The sequence below is a fragment of the Barbus barbus genome, assembly GCF_936440315.1.
Source record: "Barbus barbus genome assembly, chromosome: 16".
NCBI classification, from domain to species: Eukaryota; Metazoa; Chordata; class Actinopteri; order Cypriniformes; family Cyprinidae; genus Barbus; species Barbus barbus.
In genome coordinates this window covers 14,985,223-14,999,134 of record NC_136744.1, presented here as the reverse complement: position 1 = coordinate 14,999,134, position 13,912 = coordinate 14,985,223, and the positions used below count along the sequence as shown (strand labels likewise).

The following is a 13,912-nucleotide window of genomic DNA, read 5'->3' as shown; positions in this document are numbered from 1 at the left end:
TACTATGGTAACCGCATTAGCAGAACGCCTGAGCAACATCTTAATCCTTGAACATTTTCCTTGGTTTTAGCCCATAAAACTCTCATTGATCTTGTCAGCTCTGTCCTGGTGAATGTAGATCTTGCTGTTTTGTATTTAGCATGTTTCTCTCACTAAGGATGTTGACATACTGAACTCGAACTGAGCAGAAACTCCTTTTGATCTGTTTCACTCATGATTGTTTTAAGGTGCTCCTGCTGTCTGGAGTGAATCCAAACACATTGCTAGGTGAGGCTGGAGAGCAGAGGGGCCGGACGAGGCTTAGCTATTAATTATTTAGCCGTGAAAGGGGAGGGAAAAGCAAGTGCTGAACTCTACTAGAACTCATACTAGAATCACTCCTGAGGACAGACTTAGGGACACATTTAAACCTGATGATTCATTTTGTCTTTCAATAAGCAAGTCACCTGCGTCGGGAAGTCAAGATGTTTGCGGTCCATTTGCTGTCCTTCTACTTCTCAAAGCTTCAGGAGGATCAGATCAAGAAGGTAACTGTTCATAAAATCAGTTTTTGGCCATATGGTCTATCAGAAGTTTCTACAAAATAATGCCCTGTCTGCACTGATAAGGTATTTGTTTCTATTCACTTCTTGTTTTGGTGTCTGTGATGCTGAATAAGAATTTAACTCTGTTATTAGTGAATTGCCAGATGTAGCTTTGTGTTCATGATGAATGTGATTTCACTGAGGCCCGTGGAATCATTAACTCTTCTCACACATGCTTTCTGTGGGAAGATAACTGACTGCATGAGGAGAGAGAGCGGACCTTGACCTACTCATCTGCATTTATTGAACCGATTTTCATTTCCATAAAATTTCACACATTTTGTGAGCCACAATTTAAACTGACTATTCTGTTTTATATTTATCTTTTTTTTTTTTTTTACTATTTAATCTCTCCCTTTCAGTAGTATTATGAAATTATCTGTTATACTTTACCAGTTAAAGACACACCTACTCGCTCTTCATTATTACTGTTTTCCACATTTTATAATAATAGTAGTCACCGAAGTGCTGCAGTAACACAAAAGGAAGGATGGTAATTATATAGGGAACAAAGGTACATCCAGGGATCCTTTTTAAACAGTATTGAAGGAGTTCCTATGAATGCTGGATACGTGTTCCACTGCTTTTCCTTGACATGTTCATGCATGTCGAGTAAATATATAAATAAAAGTTTAAAAAAAAAAACTTAAATTTGTCTGCAAAACTAATTTTGAGTGTTCAAGTGTAAGCCTTTGGATCAAATATATGTCTACGTGTTCACTGATAGTTGAGACTGTCATTTTACAACAGTATCATTTTTATCTCCAGAAACACACCTACATTATCTTTCAATGTCATATCATTGCATGTGTCACTGATAGTATTAGTATTACTTCATGCTTGGTCATTTTCACATTTTTCATTGAAATACATTTTAATATTGTTATTTCTCAATATTTTGTCTATTTATCATTTGTTTTACCCTGTTATTCAGTCACTTATTCCACAGTATTTGGTTTCATTCAATGTATGGAATAAGAATGTGTGAAGGAAACAAATCCAGGCGTCAGAAGAGATGACAAAACTTGTATAATTGTGTTTCTCAACAGGTAGACCGATTTCTGTACGCAATGCGTCTGTCAGATGATCAGCTGGCGGATATATCAGCTCGGTTTCGTCAGGAGATGGAGAAAGGACTGTCAAATGAGAGCAATGCTACAGCTGCAGTGAAGATGCTGCCGACCCATGTTTATTCCACACCTGATGGCTCAGGTACACTGACATACACATGAACTATTTTCACATGCACACGAAAAAACAGAACCACTGCAACTGAGAAATATTAAATGATTAAAATCTGTTAATGTAGCTTTACATATTTTTTTCCTGCAGAGAAGGGTGAGTTTCTGGCACTGGATCTGGGGGGTTCAAAATTTAAGGTGCTACAGGTGAAGGTTTCAGAAGACGGGAAGGGGAAAGTCCAGATGGAGAGTGAAACCTTTCCCATCCCTGAAGAGATCCTTAATGGCAGAGGAACTGAGGTGACCATCACTTCACAAATATGAGTTGTAACAATAAGGAATTCATTGCCGATTACAAGCTGTTTCCAGTGGCTTATGATTAGGACGTTAATAAGAAAAGACTGAAGAAACTTTGGAATTTGTTCTTATAATTACACCAATGCAAAATAGCAATTAAGTATTTATTCATGCATTTCTCATGTGCAATAAACAATGTCAGCTTACTTTGATATGAATAAGCGGCAGATTATTCTAACTGAAAATGTATTCATTCTTTTGCAGCTTTTTGAGCATGTGGCAGAATCTTTGAAGTCTTTTCTACAGAAACACCACATTAATCACACAAGAAAACCTCTCGGCTTGACCTTTTCTTTCCCATGTGCGCAGTCCAAAATAGATGAGGTATAGTTGAACTCCAAGAGGTTTATATAAAATGTCATGTTAATTCAGCCTGTTTTAATTCAATCAGTGTGCTCAAGTCATTAAGATGTTGATTAAAGGGGATTTTCTTATCAGTACACCAGTGAAACAGAAGAAGAGACATTCATATCAGCTGATCTCCTCACTGACGCATTTTGTTTGTGTTGACACAGGGTGTCTTGTTGTCATGGTCAAAGAATTTCAAGGCTAGAGGTGTTCAAGGGAACAATGTGGTGCAGTTATTACGGAAAGCCATTCAAAAAGCTGGGGTAAGAATACCATTTTCTTCTCATCATTTACATTGAATAAAATGAGAAAACTACTCTATGTAGAAGTCATAACTGTAGCCATGTGGAATTGGTGATACATGTTGTGTGTGAAGGATGTTGACGTGGATGTCCTGGCTATGGTCAATGACACAGTGGGGGCCATGATGACCTGCGGATATGATGACCAGAACTGTGAGGTGGGGGTTATTGTAGGTAAGGCCTCACTGGACACTCTTCTCACAATAGATTTAAAAAGAAATATAATGTACTGCTTCAAATGGCAGAAGACCTATACAACTTTTCCTTACATGCAAAGATTTCAATTTTCACCTTGCATTTCTTAAGGTACCGGCACTAATGCTTGCTACATGGAGGAAATGCGACACATTGATCTGGTGGAAGGCGATGAAGGCAGGATGTGTATTAATACTGAATGGGGGGCTTTTGGAGATGATGGTGTTCTTGATGATTTCATCACAAGCTTTGACCGTGAAATTGATGCTGCCTCAATTAATCCAGGAAAACAGCTGTAAGTGTTTATTAAAGGGCAAGTCATCAGACTGTTTTAACACAAAGGTGCCCAAACCAGGGCCTGTGGGCCAAAGTTGGCTTATAATGACCTCTTATTTGGCCCGTCATTCTATATTACAAAAAGCAAAATGTATAAATGTTTTAATAATAAATGCCATTTAAACATTAATGATTAATAAATTATTTGATTTTAAAAATTAATTTAAATATAATTTAGTTGGATATAATGCAACATTTACTTTAGTCCCAAGTTTTCAATCATTTGCCCTTCATAGGAAAAAGTTAGGTCACCTCTGATTTAAGATTATTCCCAAAATGTGTGCATTGAACTCTATTTTTTCTTTTCTTTTCTAAGTTTTATAGTCTGTGTATTACCTTTGTAACTCTGGTTGTCATTCCCAGTTTTGAAAAGATGGTGAGTGGGATGTACATGGGAGAGCTTGTGAGACTCATTTTGCTGAAGATGGCCAAAAGGGGTCTACTTTTTCATGGCCAAGTCTCTGATGCTCTCCGAACCAAGGGAACTTTCCTGACCAAACATATCTGCTTGATCGAACAGTAAGATTACATACTCACAAATATAAACTATATAAATTGATATTAAATAGGTTCAAATAAGTAATATACTTTTCTATCTACGAGGAATTCTATGCCAAACCTATTATGACTGATTTTAGGTTCTAAATCTTCAAGTTTTATTGATTATTTGGGAATTTTCCCTTCTGAATAGATTAGATTAGATCATCTTGAATTTCCATCTCGGCTCAGTCTGGTTGTTGGTGGTTAGTGCTGGTATAGACGGGGTTTAAATGTACATATTCTAACTGAGGATGTTTCCAGGTATAAAGGAGGTTTGGAGAACACCAAGGAGATCCTTGAAAACCTGGGTCTAAATCCCAGTGAAGATGACTGCATTGCTGTCCAGCATGTTTGTACCATCGTCTCCTTCAGGTCAGCTAATCTGGTTGCTGCTGCTTTGGCTGCCATTCTGACACGGATCCGAGAAAACAAGAAGCTGAAGTCCCTTCGGACCACAGTAGGAGTGGATGGGACAGTCTACAGAATACATCCACAGTACGTCAGCTCACCTTCAAAAAAATGTAAAACCCAAGGAGGTTTAGTATGAAATCGGCTTGAAGTTGTTTTAAAATCCACAGCTTGTATCTGATTTTTAAAGGTACCCCAAGAGGCTCCACAAGGTGGTCCGTCATCTGGTGCCAGACTGTCATGTCCGTTTTGTGCTGTCTGAAAGTGGCAGTGCAAAAGGTGCCGCCATGGTGACTGCAGTAGCTCAGCGGCTAGCGTCCCAAAGAAAGGAGATTGATGATACTATCGCAACCTTCGCCTTGAGCCCCACACAGCTTCAGGAAGTGAAGGCGAAGATGCATGTGGAGTTGGAACGAGGCTTGAAGAAAGACTCCCATCCAACTGCCTCAGTCAAAATGCTGCCCACTTATGTTTACAGGACTCCAGATGGGACAGGTAAAGGAAACTACCTACTTATAGCAATCATGGTGCAAGGTACATTTTTTGTGACTTTTGTTATATGAGTTTTTCTTTTAGAATTTATTTTTAGCAATATAATATACATTCTCCAAAACACTTGTCCTATTTAGGGTTGAGGATATGCAGACTAAGAAGACTATATATTTGAATACATTTGATTATTTTAATTTCATTTGTGTATTTAGTGGGAAACAGAACACATGTGATGTCTTGAATGTCATTGAATGTTGTTACGTTCACAGAAAGAGGAAAGTACCTTGCCTTGGATCTTGGCGGAACCAATTTCCGTGTGTTGGTGGTTAAGATTCGTACCGGTATGCGAAATTCAGTCCGGATGTACAACAAGATTTATGCTATTCCATTGGAGATCATGCAGGGCACAGGAGAGGAGGTGAAACAGTATCAACAAATAAACAATAATAATAATTTCAGTCCGAATGAATACATTCGTATCATGTATTTAACATCATTATACAGCACAAGGTCAAAAATGTAGCAGTTCAACATTCACAAGAAATGTGAATTGCTATTTTCATATTCGTTTTGAAAAGTTTACATTTTTTTTTATTTTAGTTGTTTGACCACATCGTTCAGTGCATCTCAGATTTCTTGGACTATATGGGAATAAAGAACACTCGTCTGCCTCTCGGCTTCACCTTCTCTTTCCCATGCAATCAGACAGGTATTGATAAGGTAAAAAAAGTACTTTGGGTTATCAGACGTCATTCAATTGTCAATATAATTCTCATAACAAGGCTTAAACACCTTAAAACAAACTGTTACTCTCTTAAAACAAATGCTACTCTCAATTGATCATCCTTACTATCCACTTGTTTAGGGAGATCTGGTCTCCTGGACAAAAGGTTTCAAAGCGACAGATTGCGAGGGGTATGATGTTGTGGATATGCTGAGAGAAGCCATCAAAAGACGAAATGTGAGGGGAAGCAAACAAGTTTTTTTTTTTTGTACATGACATGCTCATTCACATACAAAGAAGCACCATTATCTTTAATGTTAATTAATGTTCCATTGTCACTTAATCAAATGCTTATATTTTTTCATAAATAATTATAATGTAGCCTGTAATTCTTTGATTTGAACGAGACTTACGTTGTTTCTATTGGTGTGATCATGATTAAATTTGTTCTTTCAGGAATTTGACCTTGACATCGTTGCTATAGTTAATGACACAGTTGGCACAATGATGACATGTGCATATGAGGACTCTAAGTGTCAGATCGGTCTAATTGCTGGTATGTATTAATGTGGTGTTTCAGTGAGGCTGTATGTTAACTGACAACCTCCCTGCTGATTATAAACCAACACACACAAAGATTATAGTATGCAGCATGTCAACACCTCTATGATTCTTAACTCCGCAGGAACAGGAAGCAATGTGTGTTACATGGAGGAGATGAAGAACATTGAGTCTGTGGAGGGTGATGAAGGGCAGATGTGTGTGAACACCGAATGGGGAGGATTTGGAGAAAATGATAATATTGAGGACATCCGGACCAGATATGACAGAGAAGTGGATGGAGGCTCACTCAATCCAGGAAAACAAAGGTAAAGATGATCATTTTAGACAATGTTATTTGCCTATGGGTCTAAATAACTGTGACAAGTGCAATCCAAGTTTTCTGCATTTGTCCACATGGAGGCAGTATATAATCAGAATTTGATGCAGGAAGCTTGAAAACAGTGTTAGCAACCTGTTGTAATGAACATAGCCTTTTATGAGTAAAAAGCAAAAACAAGTGGCATTAAAATAGTAATTAATTACTTTGTCATTATTGGGAAGAAAATTATTTAATTGTGGATTTAGTTGTATTAAATAATTTGACTTAAAATATAACTAATCTACTATTATTTTTATTAATTTAAAGTTTTAAAAATATATAAAAAGTGCCAGGTTATAATCTGATGTTTTCCTCTCCAGGTTTGAAAAGATGACCAGTGGAATGTATTTGGGAGAGATTGTAAGGCAGATCCTCATTGATCTCACAAAGCGTGGCCTTCTGTTTCGCGGTCGCATCACAGAGAGACTGAAAACCAAAGGCATCTTTGAGACCAAGTTCCTCTCACAGATTGAGAGGTACAGTAGCCATTTATGACATAAATGTATTGATCACATGGCTGACCTCAGTTCCTTAAATATTTTGGCATATAATTTATATATCATGTTGATGTTGTTCAGCCTACTCTGTCATATTAAAGATGCACTCAGTTGCTTATTTATGAGCCTCATGTGAGTATATGATACTAAAGATACAAATTTTTTAAAAAATCTAGTTTTTAGATAAGGAAATAAAATGGAGTGCACCTTTAATAATAGACATTTATCTTTTAAAGTCATTTAAATCTCTTTCCTTCTAACTTCTCAGTGAATAAAAGCAACATTTTATTTTGACTCGTGCTTTGGCTTCTTTTATTTACCTAGTGACCGTTTGGCTCTACTGCAAGTGAGGTCTATTCTGCAGAGTCTGGGCTTGGACAGCACATGTGATGACAGTATTATTGTGAAGAAAGTGTGTGGAGCTGTTTCCCGTCGAGCAGCTCAGCTCTGTGGAGCAGGAATGGCTGCTGTTGTAGACAAAATCAGAGAGAACCATGGTCTGGACCATCTGGAGATTACTGTGGGAGTGGATGGCACGCTTTACAAGTTACATCCACAGTAAGTAAAGATTAGTGGAAAATCTTTACATTTACATTTGATTAGTGTTTGATTCATATCCTAAACTTGATATATCGCTTTTCGTGACAGCTTCTCCACAATCCTAAAGGACACTGTCAGAGAGCTTGCGCCCAATTGTAAGGTGGATTTCATTCTATCAGAGGATGGCAGTGGGAAAGGGGCGGCCCTGATCACAGCGGTAGCACGGCAGCATCATACAGAGAAACAAGAACCTCACTAGATGGTCAGACTGGGTTTCTTCAAGGGCTAATATGTTGTCAATATGATTGAGTTCAGGTTTCTATGAATAATCATATAGATTCATCAAATGACAATGCTCACAAATTCTTGCTCATTTTGCAGCTTGCATAAAAAATGATATCTATATTTTGCATATAAGAATATGTGGCATTAGGTACATTGGCAGAAAAGTGTTCAATTATTACTTATTATTTTATTTTGAATGTATTAATTAGTGCAATAAAGACTGCACTGATGTTCATGGTGTTCAGCATCATTTTACTCTCACTGTACATTGCCTCTTTAAAGGCCTTTTTTCTCGTTGTGCTTTTGTTCAGACTCATTGAGACTGGTTTGCATGGCCAGTCAGAGTGAAAGGCTCACAGAGGCCAAACTAAAGGGGGCAGTGGCTGTGTGCAGAGGAATGTCATGACAGCATGTTGCTCTAGTGCTCTGTGAAGGAGTCTGAGAAGCTTGGAGACATAAGCATATTAAATCAGAAACTGCTACTGTACTTTGAAAAGCTTTTTTTATTTGAGTAGTAGAGGCAAATTAGAATCAAATTCAAAGTTTTTTTCTGGACTGTGAAAATGACTTTAAGATTTGATTTTAAACTGATTTTTTTTAGGAATAGTTAAAGGGTTCGTTCACCCAAAAATGAAAATTTTTCCTAACCCGTAAGACCTTCGTTCATCTTCCAAACACAAGTTAAGATATTTTTGATGAAATCTGAGCGCTCTCTGACCCTGCATAGACAGCAAGGATATTACTATGATCAAGGCACAGAAACATAGTAAGGACATCGGTAAAATAGTCCATGTGACATCAGGGGTTCAACCGTAATTTTACAAAGCTACGAGAATACTTTTCTACTTTTTCTAACGTAATCAGCATTATTTACATTCAGTAGACAGTGCGTGCGTTGATTACATTCTGGGGTGCTCTCCAAAATGGCGGAAGACGGTTACTCGAGGAGAAGAACTGCTGAATAAATTGTTATTGTTTTCTTTGTGCACAAAGTATTCTTGTAGCTTCGTAAATTACGGTTGAACCCCTGATGTCACATGGACTATTTTACCGATGTCCTTACTACGCTTCTGTGCCTTGATCATAGTAATATCCTTGCTGTCTATGCAGGGTCAGAGAGCGCTCAGATTCCATCAAAAATATCTTAATTTGTGTTTGGAAGATGAATGAAGGTCTTACGGGTTTAGAACGACACGAGGGTGAGTAATTAATGACAGATTTTTTTTTTTTTTTAGGGTGAACTATCCCTTTAAGTGTGTGTGAATGGACCACGTTATTTTAAGATATTTTTACATCTTTTTTTGAAGATCCAGTCCACATTCATTTTAATTCTATGGAAAAGAGTGAATAGTACACTACGGTTAAAAAAATTATACTTTTATTCAGAAAGGGCATTAAATTGCATTAAATTGATCAAATATGAAAAGCATTGTTACAAAATATTTATATTTCAAATAACTTCTGTTCTTTTAAACACTACATTTAGCAAATAATCCTGAAAAATCATGTTTCCACAAAAATATTAAAAAGGACAAATCTTTTCAACATTGGTAATAATAATAATAAACCTTTCTTGAGCAGCAAATCAGAATATTAGAATGATCGTGTGACAAAAATATATTAAAATATAAAACAATCATTTAAAATTGTAATAGTATTTCACAAAAATGTTTTAACTGTATTTTTCTTCCAAATAAATGCAGCCTTGGTGAGCAAAAGAGACCTTTTTTTCAAAAACATTAAAAAATCTTACCAACCCCAAACTTGAACAGTACTGTATATTCTACAACATGTACGTTTAAGATATATTTGACAGCTTTACAAAGGTTTAATAGATCTGTTTGGGATAACATTAGCACATTTCCCTTTTGTGTTCACTAATTTAAGCTCCTAAGGGATTTAACAAAGCAGTTCAACCAGGCCAGCTCCTGCTCACAAATCCTCATGGAGCAGGAAGGGAAAAGTTTACTCATCATAATCCTTCCCGCTAATGCTAACTAGCTTGACTGCCGAACAATAGTAGCTGCAGCTAGTAGCCATGCTCTTCAGCACGTCACTGTACCTGCAAGGGGCTAGCATGCATGCAGACATGCTCACTTTGTAAGAATACACTTTTTAGGTTAGCCAACTCTGCTAAATTAAGTGCAATAAAGAAAGACACTTTTCTCTGGTAACACTGCCTGTAGTCTCGATAAAAAAATAATTGCATTCTGTAGCATATTGTTTACCTCTTTAATTTAACTCGAAACAAGGAACAATATTTAGCATTGTTTATTTCTGTAATATCAGTAAGTACAAAAGTACAAGCTCAATTACAATCCTTACAATAGCACCCTTCTCAATGTGGAGGCATTGTTGTGTTATACAACAGCATGCGTTTAATCCGACTTCATCTCAAGGAGCCAACAAGTTCAGCTGACGGTGAGATTCTCTAAAGAGTAACCCACCTGCCTTCATTTACGGAAAGTGATAAGGTAACAAAACTTCCTACGTCCTGTGTCCGTTCAAATAGCTGTTTAGAGAACAGGCTGACATTTTGTAGAGTTTAGATCCTTAAAAACTTTCTCCTGGGTCCTTTAAATTTCAGCAAAAGCCTAATGTTATTATAGTATTGGGTTATACATTAAGTTTATTTGTAATTTCTGCCATATACAAGTATATAGTAAAATGACTAATCATTTATCCAGGTCCACAGTGCAAATTCCAGACAGATTAAATGACAATTATATTAGGCCTAATGCATTTTATGTAAGCTTAAATCATGAGCATTTCTTATACCCCTTGTAGAGGATGTGTTTTGCTCTGCCTCAGTAAACTAAAGACTAGTTAGGAGGCAGACATACTGTAAGTTTATTCCTGCCCTTCTGGATGATCTGTTGAGGACATGGTGTAATTAGCCTACTTCTTACAGCATTTTAGAAAGCAGCTGTTAAACAGTAAGAAAGTTTTTTCACTAAAATGTCTCTTAATTATGCATCTCAAATTCATAGTTCCACTGGACTGCCTTAATAAGCTAATCACACTGATCACAGCAGTTAATCTCACTTCTATGAGTACAAATTTGTCATACAAATTAAAATCTCAAAGGTTAGTCATGACCAAAATAACCCAAAAACGTAAAATAATAATAATAATAACACTATCAAAATAATTATAATTTATGTCTTACATTTTTAATGACACAATACGTTTTTAAAAAAAATTCCACACAGTACCTAAATCCAAAAATAATTTGGGGAATTTCTGGAATCATTTTGGGAAAAATTAGATGAAATGATTTATGAAACTCACTGCTTTTACTGATTTGGCTTAACCATTCCTCCTTATGAGAACTATTAAGAAGTATATCTAAAAATGGACTGGCCATTTTTAAGAACTGACGAATGACCTTGAAAAAACTGACCTCTGTCACAGTATCTACCCGCTCATTCATGCATGAACAAATTTGTTTTCAAGGGGTGTAGTAGGTCTACTGGGTAGGTCATTTGTGAAAATGTCAGATATTATTTATTATATATCATATCTCCACTGTCACACACACCAAGCAAACACAAACACTTCTAGCACAGTGAGTAAATCTGCCAGGGAGTCATTGCTCTGCTATTCAAACTTCAATTTTTGAAGAATATTCAAATCAATGTAATGAGTATTTTAGAGCCTCAGTCATTTTTTTTTTTTTTTTTGAACAATGTGTTTATTGTTTTTGATTATGCAAGACAGGTAACAGAGAAACACATTTCCATTCCGTCGCAGTTGTTTCCCACCCCAACAATAGAACATCACTCTCTTCTCCCCTATAGAAATACACAAAATTCTCATACAAGAGACAATTTAAATGCAAAACAAATATTGCAAGGTACCCAAAAACCAAATATACATTACTGTACTTTACACATAAGTTACATTTTCCAACAAAACAAAACATAAAAAAACAAAAAAAAACAAACAGACACTATACATAGTTACACCTCCTGTAGTAAATGACCAATATTATTGTTGTTAATGTAGTAATTAAACTGCTTCCATATTTCTTCATATACATCCATTTTGTTTTTAATAAAATATGTTATTTTTTCCATGGCCATACACTGTGCCATGGCATTAATCCAAGTTCCAATAAATGGTGGATCAGGCCTTTTACAGCTAAGAGCTATCATTCTTTTAGCTTGTAATATAGCATAATCTATGAATTTGCGCTGCTGAAGATTTAGTTTAAGGTTCTTTGGATATAAATGTAGCAAAATCATTTTTGCATCTAGGGGAATATTCAAGGGTACAATTATCTTTGTAATATTAATCACTTCCACCCAAAAGTCTCTAATAATGTTGCATTCCCAAACACAATGCACAAATGAACCCTGAGCCTCTCTGCATTTAAAGCATGTATCAGGAATATTTTTATTAAACCTATTTAGTTTGACAGGAGTTATGTAAGTCTGCATCAACCAGTTATATAGAAGTAGTTTTAAGCTAACGCTACCTAACTGTTTCTGAGAGTTTCTACAGACTTGTCTCCATTCATCCTCAGATATATCCTCATTCAATCCCATCTTCCATAATTCAAGTTTCGGGGTTGTTGATTCAGTAGACCCTGATACAAGCCAGTTGTAAAAAACTGATATTAAACCTTTATTATTGCATTTCTTAGTAATTAATTCCTCCAAAGAAGAAAGTACTGGCAAGTTTAATGATTGGTTCTGCATAGAAAGAACAAAACTCCTTATCTGTAAGTATTTAAAGAAATGTTTTCTTGGAATATTATACTTAGTAGATATCTGCTCAAATGACATCAACGTTCCCTCCTCAAAAAGATCACTAATTTTGCTTAATCCCTTTTCAACCCACAACCGGAATCCTGAGTCCTTCGTGCCTGGTTTGAATAATGTGTTGCCCCAAATGGGACTATACTGGGATAAAGAGTCAGCTACTTTCATGTACTCTCTAACTTCATACCATACTCCAATCATATTACAAACTATGGGGTGCGTGGTGTCTTTTTCAGTTGTTTAAACTTATCTGAATATATATACAAGTTTAAAGGCAACGCAAAACCACATGACTCCATATCCACCCAGGATGGTTTATTTCCAGAGGAAAAATAAAACATTATTGTTCTTAATTGTGCAGCTAAATAGTACCAATACAGGTTGGGGCATTTTAACCCTCCAGTGTCAAATGGAAGAAGGAGAAGAGAGATGAACTCGAGGGCATTTCTTGTTCCAAATAAATTTCCTGAATAATGAGTTAATCTTTGAGAACACTCCAGCTGGTGGCGCCAAGGGGATATTTTGGAATAAATACATGAATTTAGGCAAAATATTCATCTTCAATATATTTATCCTTCCTATCAATGAAATTGGTAAAGATAACCATCTCTCCAGATCTTTAGATGTTGATTCCATTATAGCATTATAATTTGTAGAAATATTATATATGTTAAAACTTCAGCCACTGGGTTGGAATGAGCCTCAGTCATTTTAATGAACATTTTTAATGATAATTAAATCACATAATGACATGGATATTGTGAGATAAAAATTCACTTCCTTTCCACTACTATAACGCTTTGAGTAAATCTCCCAGGAATTGAGGTCATTGCTCAACTATGCAAAGTACTCAACTGGCTGGACATTGTTCCCTTGTAAATGAACTTTCAGGAATGAGCAACATTTGAATGTATGCATACGGTCACATTTCTTGCCATTATGATGCATGTCCTGTAGAATACGAACAGCTCTGTTCTAGGAAACCTTATCTCACTTTGAGTCACCTTCAAGTATTATGATCATAAAAGGCATTGGTATCATTTATCTGCTGTAAAAGTTTCTGCACTGCCACTGTTTATGACTAAAAATACATTTCAGGGAAATCTTAAAATTGCAGTTATGAGTTAAATGAAATGTCTCTTATAGTCAATGTGTGTATTGCTATTAAAAATTGCTTCATAAAACAGTATTCCTTTACAAAATAACATTTCAGTACAATAATGTGCTCTAATTTATGTTTAGATATATGAATGAATCAAATCTGTCATTTGTGATGCTTCTCGTGACGTGTCTCAGTGAAATTCGCTGTGATTGGCTCTGCTCTGAAAGAGGATGTTAGGCTCTCACATTCACGTGCTTCTGAGAGGGGGAGGATGGCTGCGTGCCTGGAAGCACGACCCACAGTAAATCTCATCTGGCCTGTGTTACCATCACC

At 36.2% G+C, this 13,912-nt stretch overlaps 1 protein-coding gene across 1 annotated transcript; it reads left to right on the top strand.

Moving 5' to 3' along the window:
* The first annotated feature begins 365 nt into the window (after positions 1 to 365).
* Positions 366 to 7,964, top strand: LOC306882692 (hexokinase HKDC1-like). The gene is made up of 18 exons (XM_079437521.1): positions 366 to 527; positions 1,634 to 1,796; positions 1,917 to 2,065; positions 2,327 to 2,446; positions 2,638 to 2,733; positions 2,847 to 2,946; positions 3,079 to 3,262; positions 3,667 to 3,822; positions 4,105 to 4,338; positions 4,442 to 4,746; positions 5,013 to 5,161; positions 5,344 to 5,463; positions 5,609 to 5,704; positions 5,924 to 6,023; positions 6,153 to 6,336; positions 6,710 to 6,865; positions 7,211 to 7,444; positions 7,535 to 7,964. Exons 1-18 carry the CDS (start codon positions 465 to 467, stop codon positions 7,683 to 7,685), a joined length of 2,760 nt encoding a protein of 919 aa, XP_079293647.1. The 5' UTR covers positions 366 to 464; the 3' UTR covers positions 7,686 to 7,964.
* Positions 7,965 to 13,912: the final 5,948 nt, after the last annotated feature.

What these genes read in the sequence shown, in the direction of transcription:
- LOC306882692 (XM_079437521.1), top strand. Translation starts at nt 465, where the DNA reads ATGTTTGCGGTCCATTTGCTGTCCTTCTACTTCTCAAAGCTTCAGGAG. An exon ending in TTAATGGCAGAGGAACTGAG is followed by an intron (nt 2,066 to 2,326) that starts GTGACCATCACT and finishes ATTCTTTTGCAG; the next exon opens with CTTTTTGAGCATGTGGCAGA. An exon ending in CAGGACTCCAGATGGGACAG is followed by an intron (nt 4,747 to 5,012) that starts GTAAAGGAAACT and finishes TTACGTTCACAG; the next exon opens with AAAGAGGAAAGTACCTTGCC.